This window comes from Salpingoeca rosetta (genome assembly GCF_000188695.1).
Source record: "Salpingoeca rosetta unplaced genomic scaffold supercont1.64, whole genome shotgun sequence".
Lineage (NCBI taxonomy): Eukaryota > Choanoflagellata > Craspedida > Salpingoecidae > Salpingoeca > Salpingoeca rosetta.
The window spans coordinates 1-7,270 of NW_004754870.1; the positions used below are offsets into that span (position 1 = coordinate 1).

Below are 7,270 nucleotides of genomic sequence, written 5' to 3' on the forward strand. Positions count from 1 at the left end.
AACACACACACACACACACACGTGTCAAAACAGCGGTGCACACGAGGCCCGTACGAACCGGGTCAACGGTGTGCATGTGTTCCTCACGAATCTGCTGCGCAAACGCCGAATTCAACCAGCATCCAGCACCGTCAATACCGCCGTCGCCTCCCACACCGTCAGCGCCAGTGCCATCATGACCGTCACTGTCATGCCCGGCACCATATGCACCACCCTCTCCATCATCGCTGTGTTCCACTGTGCATGGGAAGGATGGATTACTCTCGCCCGTGATTTCCTCCAATCGCGCGTTGAAGTTCGCTGCCGTCACGCCTTCAAGGATCGGCTCAGGCTCCACAACCCTGTCTCCACCGCCATCATCACCATCATCATTGCAACGCTGCTGCTGCTGCTGCTGCTGCTGCTGCTGCCCGTGTGCGTGTGCGTGTGCATGTGTGTCGTGGCGGCCGCCCGTCATTGCAGATATGGTTGCGGGCGCGGTGGTCGTGCGCCGCATGCTCGCTGCCTGAGATGCAGGGGCGCTCGTTGCCGATCGTGGTGTCGCCGTTGAAGGGATCCAGTCCGGACGTATTCTCCACACGGACCGCCCGCTCTCGTCCCGCACAACGAGAACTGCTGAGTCAGCACCTTTCTTTGGCGCATGCACGGCCAGGATGGTGTGCATGCCAATGCTGAAGTACCGCAGGTCCGCTGCCAGTTGTATGTGTGTGTGGGGGGGGGATGTGTGGAAATGTGTGAAATTGTGTGATTGTATGTGATTGAAAATGATTGTGTATGTGATTGTATGTGTGTGATTGTGTATCATTGTGTGATTGTTTTTGGTTGTGTGATTGTCGACGATTGTATATGTGTGTGTGTGATTGTATATGGTTGTGTGATTGTATGTGTGTGTGATCGTATGTGTACACGCCATTGCACACAAGAAACCACCATGGCACAGACCTTTTGAGCCTTCTCGCCACGCGCGAAACTCTTCCTCCACCTTGAGCCCTGCACACACGTCGACGGTGTCCGTGAGTACGACGTATGAAGAGAGCACAGGCGATTGTGCAGCACTGCATCATGCATGTATGTGCACACACCACACCCACGCATGCATACGTGTGCACACTCACTTGCTCATGCACACGTACTCAACGCATCTCGCCCACAACAAGCGCGCAAGCTGCACAGTGACAATGTGACCTGGGTTGCGGCGGTGCTCCGGGCGCGTGTGTGTGCTGTGCAATTTCCGCAGCAGAAGACTCGCTGCCTCCTGCACGCGATACGACGGCGACGTCACGCCAAGCTCCCCTGCATTCCGTCGCATGTGTGTGTGTGTGTGTGTGTGTAAATGAAACTGCACAGCCTTGTGTCTTTGGCGCATCGAGCATGCTTTTGGTTTCATCGCACCTTCGCTGATCTGCCGCTTGCGTCGCGGTGGCGCTTTGCCGAGAATCCACCTGCTCTCCGCAGCAGACTGGAACCTGACGGTGGTGGCGGTGATGGTGGCGGTAATGATGGTGGCGTCGTCGTGATCATTGTGGTGGTCGTAAGGGTGAGGATGGGGTAAGGGCGGTGAAAACAAACCGTGTGGGGTGTGATCACCACCAACTCAGGCCAGTCCACATGGATTGCAAACGGCTGTGCAGGCTGCGCATGAATCAACTGACTGACTTGACAGAGTCCTGTGCGGATGTGCCAACAAGACCGCACATGATGACGCGGAGCACAGCAGCCAGAACACCGTGTGCACAGTCGTGGCACTGTCGTGCAGTGTTGTGAATGCACAGCACACAGCATATCGTGCGTGAGCGGGCGCGTTGACACGAGCATGACTGGGCATGCAACAAATCTAAACGACAACAACAACAATCGCAGGCAGCAAGCAGCAACTGCGTCACAAAGCGAGTGCTGCAACATCCATGGCGTGAGCAGCAGCAGGAAGACACGCGCTCAGAAGCGCGGCCGCACCCAATATGGAGTCATCCACGAGAGGAGGCAGTGGTAGCCGACAACGATGGAGGTGTGCAGGTGGCGCGTGTGCCGTTGCCGCGGTTGCCCGAGCTGAGGCCAAACCAAAGGCAGGAACAAGATGGACAAGAAGGACAAGAAGAAGGGGGTGAGGTGAGGCCAACGAACGATGAACCGTTGTTGAATGAAGATCGGCAAATCACAGTTCAGAGCAACCACAAACACAATATGCACACGTTTCCAACCCCCCACCACCACCACTTCTCTTTCAATTGCCAGACCTGCATCTCGATGAAAGTGCAGAGGCCCAGGATGAGCTGCGGGGCGGCGCGCGGGTCGGCCTCCATGACAATGTCGAAGAGACGCGAGAAGCCGCGTATTGTCTCCAGCGCGGTCATCTGCACATTCAGCGACCACGGCCGTCTGTGACAACAGCGACGGTGATGGTGGAGTTGGGTGAGTGAGTGAGTGAGTGTGTGTGTGTGTGTGTGTGTGTGTGTGTGTGTGTGTGTGTGTGTGTGTGTGTGTGTGTGTGTATGTGTGTGCGAGGGTGACTGGTAGGGTGAGGGTGACTGGTAGGGTGAGGGTGACTGGTAGGGGAACGGCTGTGCAGAGGGTGTGTGTGAGACACCCATGACGAGCGCGTGTCACTCCGTGCACGAGTAAGACGAGGCAACGTGCTGGTGGTGAGTTGAACGCACTCGCAGAGGCCCGTGATGAGGACCCGCAGCGTGGAGACGATAAGCAGTGGCGGCAGCGGTTTCTTGGACCGCACGTCCGTTGCAGACTGCTGCTGCTGCTGCTGTTGTTGTTGTTGTTGTTGTTGTTGTTGTTGTTGTTGTTGTTGTTGTTGTTGTTGTTGTTGTTGTTGTTGTTGTTGTTGTTGTTGTTGTTGTTGTTGTTGTTGTTGTTGTTGTTGTTGTTGTGTATATGTCAGCGGCGACTGCGGGCGCTGCGAGAGCGAGTTGGTTGCGCGCGTGCATGCGCGCTTCGTTTCGTCGTCCAAGATGACGGTGTAAATCGTGTTCATGATAATCTGTCGCAGTAAATCATGACAGCATGTTGCATCGGCGTCAGCTTGTGTTTGTTATTCGAGTTTGCTCTCGTGTGTGTGTGTGTGTGTGTGTGTGTGAAGGTTCTCGTGTGGTGTTGGGTGTCAATTTGTCGTTGCTCTCAGTGCCACCACTGCTGAGAATGCGCAAGCCCGCCACACCACACCACACCACACACACACACATAACCAAGCAAAAGTCACCTGCAAGATGACGTCGTCGTCCTCCTTCATGATTGCCTGCAGGCAAATGCTTCCAAAGCGGCGCGTGAGGGAGCTAAAGTACGGCGCATCAATCTCCGTAGACCACTCTTGTCCCTGTTGTCCCCCTCCACTGCCACTCATGGCTGGCCTTTCTCTCTGGGGCGCTGCCTTGTCTGTCATTGCCGTGTCGCCTTCGCCACCGCGTGTACCCTTTACACGATCCGCGTTGTTGTTCTTCGATACTGCCGCTGCTGCTTCTCCTACGAGGGCTGTTGTGTTGGTATCGAGTGAGACTGCCAGCCCGCTCGTTGGCACGTGTCCGAGGTGGTTTGGATAGCACGCCAGGGTTTGCAGGATGGTGGCCGCGGCGAACCGGACCGCGCGTCCAGCAGCCACCTCCCCCGTCAACACGTGCTTGGCCACGGCGGCAAACGGGAGCATGGCCACCAGCAGCTGCGGCTGGAGCTGCACCGCGTTTGTAAAGAGGCCGCTGCCACGCCCCAAAATGTACTGCGTCAGCACGCTGTTGCGCAATCCCAGCGTGACGAGGCCGACAAACGCGTGTGCATACTGAGGGGCGGGCGGGATGGACTGGTGGGAGGTGTAGATGGCCACAAGTGCGCCTGTTGCGCTGGCGCGCGCCTGCAGGAACTCTGGTCCCGTGTCCGGGGACGCTGCGGCGAAGAGCCAGTGGCCAAAGAGGGCGAGCATGCTGTTGATGGTTGGCGGCGGGTGGTGCTGGCCCACGTCCACAAAAACGTTGACCATGGAGGCCACGTTGTCGACAAACTCGATAAAAGCGTCTGGCGGGAATTGGCGCGGGTTGAGGGCGCGGTGGTCGGCGATGAGATGCAGCATGGCGCTCCAGCACTGCGACAGCACCTCAGGCCGCATCGTCTCAACAGCTGCCTCAAACGCCTTGTGTGTGAAATGTGTTGAGTGTGTGTGAAATGTGTTGGGTGGGTGTGTGTTGGGCGCGTGCGTGTGTGTGTGTGTGTGTGTGTGTGTGTGTGTGTGTGTGTGTGTGTGTGTGTGTGTGTGTGTGTGTGTGTGTGTGTGTGTGTGTGTGTTGTGTGTGCGTGTGCGTGTAAATGTGTAAGGCAACGAAAGGGCGTCCTGAGAGTTTGCATTGATCCATAACACAACAAGTAGATGACAGAATCGCTCCCAACAGATACAAAGGGCACTTGCAATCTGCCAAGTGTCACACACGACTAACATCTGTTTCTTGCGATTGAGATTTGCTGCGGGCGGAATCACGGGATCCGTACAGCACATCCACCTGCACACACACACACACATACACACACACATACATACATACATACATACATACATACATACATACATACATACATACATACATACATACATACATACATACATACATACATACATACATACATACATACATACATACATACATACATACATACATACACGGGCAGGCACATATTTGGCACAGGTGAGGAAGTTGATTGGTAGAGCGAAGCTACACACGCACAAGCAAAATGGGCTACCAACACCAGCACCACGATGTGTTGATGCTGCCTCACCAAGCGCTGTGCGAGTCTTCTGGTGACGAGGCCCCACCACGTCGCTGCTTTCGCCCACGACCGCCACGCTGTCAACACAAAGAAACACACGCACGCACCCACGAGATTGCATCAGCACGCGGCAGCATACACATCACAGAGACCAATGGGGGACGTGTCAGCCGCGAGCTGGCTCGCTGGTTTCATTGCTTGGTGTGAGGAGTGCTGGTTAACATTTGTGGGGTGAAGGTACATACATCGAAAGCTGGTGGTGAATTCGGCCCAGAGTCGCTGGCTGGGATACTGCCTCGCACACACCTGAGCAGACACGAAGACAAGCAAGCAAAGAACAATTGAGATTGAAACCGAAAAGGCAGGCTCACAGTGCGCGCGAGGGTACCAGCAGATGGAGCACAAAACAAGCACGTACACGCACACACAGAGGAGCGCGCACAAACAAGTCCAAGCAGTGACACACACGCACACACGCACACACGCACACACGCACACACGCACACACGCACACACGCACACACGCACGCACACAATAGCGCGAACACAATCGCGAACACGCACATACAGACAAACGCACGCACATACAGACAAACGCACGCACACACACACGCACATACGCAGCAGACCTTGACCCAGGCGCGAAGGAGCGTTGGGAGAAGATGATCGCACACGCGCAGGGCAAGCTGAAGTGCTGCTGGGGACAACATGAGGTCATTGGCGATGGATAGGAAGCCCCTGTTTCATTCAAAGCATTGGTCGTCACATCAGAAAGGGGGGGACAAGGATGAGGCAGGAGGACCAATTGAGGAAGAAGCAACGTCGCGTACACCTCCATCACCGCGTGCGGATACACGTGCGCACACCTAAGGGCGACGACGACCGTCTCTGGATCATCGCAGATGGTCACCAGCTGATCAAGTGCATTGAACACCCTGCAAGCAGGACGGGCAGGGGGAAGCCAGGTGTGTAGGAGTGTAGGAGTGAGCGCGTGCACTCGCAATCAAGTGGAAGCCTTCAGATTGACACAATGCACACATTGTGTGCAGACGCAACATACACGTGCACACACCCGTACACAAATGCACATACGCAAGCCAACGCACACACACACACACACACATGCACATTACGCATGTCCATACAATGCACATGCATTCACAATGCACAAGAATGTTTTACTCCACACACGCAAATGCTCATGCGACAAACGCACTTCCTGCAGTGTGGGGCATCTGGACGGCGATGATTGTCGCTGAAGAGGGCAACGATGTGTGTGATGATGGTGGGGAGAAGCTTTCGCGGGCGGTTGTGGATCACCTTGGGGCAGGCGGGCCCCAACGCCAGCCATGAGGTGAGCACATCCAACGCACCGTACACAATGTCACCAAGATACATCTGGGGCGCCTGGGCACTCTGTGTCAGCTGTTCAAGAGCGGAAGGGCTTCTGGGCTGGCTGGCGTCTGCGGGTCTGCTATGGGCTGCGCGGTTTGCGACCGAGGTGGTGGCGCGCCGCGAGACAGCGCCCTGCGCCTGCGCCGGGGATGTGGCTTGGATGAACTGCTGCTTCGCCACGTGCGCCTGCGGCGTCGTTTCACCGCCCTGGATGGTGGCCTCCTCCTCAGGAAGGCTGGTTGCGGCCAGTAGCACATGCATGGTCCACTCCACCGTCTCTGCGGTCATGCGCTGCGTGTCTGTTGCTGGCAGCGATCCAACCACATGTCGCGCAATGGCAGACACCGTCGCCGGTGGAAACGATGCCAACGCCACGGGCATCGTGTGTGTGTGTGTGTGTGTGTGTGTGTGTGTGTGTGTGTGTGTGTGTGTGTGTGTGTGTGTGTGTGTGTGTGTGTGTGTGTGTGTGTGTGTGTGTGTGTGTGTATGTGTGTGTGTGTGTGTGTGTGTGTGTGTGTGTGTATGTGTGTGTGGGAGGGGAGGGGGTGTTGTAGGCTTGCAACTGTGTGTGTGTGTGTGTGTGTGTGTGTGTGTGTGTGTGTGTGTGTGTGTGTGGGTGTGTGGTTGCCGGATGTCTGGGGCTGCTGGCGACGTGGGCTGTGACGTTCCAAACCAAGCAAAAGAGCGAGTTGGAGGGGTTGGAAGTCGACCAACCAAAGAAGCAAGCAAGCAGCACCGTCCTTCCTGTTTCGAGGCGGTTGTGGAAATATCTTGGGCATCTTTGGGCATTATTCGACGACCGTTTCCCAGCAGCCCGACAACAACGACGCCACACAACAGCCAACAAACAGACAACGTGGGCGTGTGGTGTGTGCGTCAAGGCATCGAACGCACGACTCGGATGCAGCAGCCGCAGCAGCAGGAAGGGGAGGTGGCATCCCTTCAAGCGACGCTGACTGAACGACACAATGCCGCCGTCGAGCAACTCCAGGCGACGAGGCCACGGCGGACTCGCCCGCACACCACGACGACTGACCTCGAAGATGATGATGATGATGATGATGGCAACGATGATGGCGACGACGACCACAACGACGATGGTGCACGGCGCACGTCACCG

General features: G+C 56.2%; 1 protein-coding gene across 1 annotated transcript; it reads right to left on the reverse strand.

Annotated features, from left to right (window-relative positions):
- Positions 1-58: 58 nt before the first annotated feature.
- On the reverse strand, positions 59-6,531 carry PTSG_11422 (uncharacterized protein; the record flags this gene model as incomplete). Its single annotated transcript, XM_004987516.1, has 15 exons — positions 59-690; positions 943-1,055; positions 1,134-1,293; positions 1,393-1,466; positions 1,657-1,745; positions 1,954-2,046; positions 2,235-2,376; positions 2,655-2,989; positions 3,209-4,126; positions 4,428-4,490; positions 4,765-4,832; positions 5,001-5,061; positions 5,385-5,493; positions 5,622-5,690; positions 5,972-6,531. Coding segments are annotated over 15 exons (3,486 nt in total), but the record flags the coding sequence as incomplete, so codon positions are not given.
- Positions 6,532-7,270: the final 739 nt, after the last annotated feature.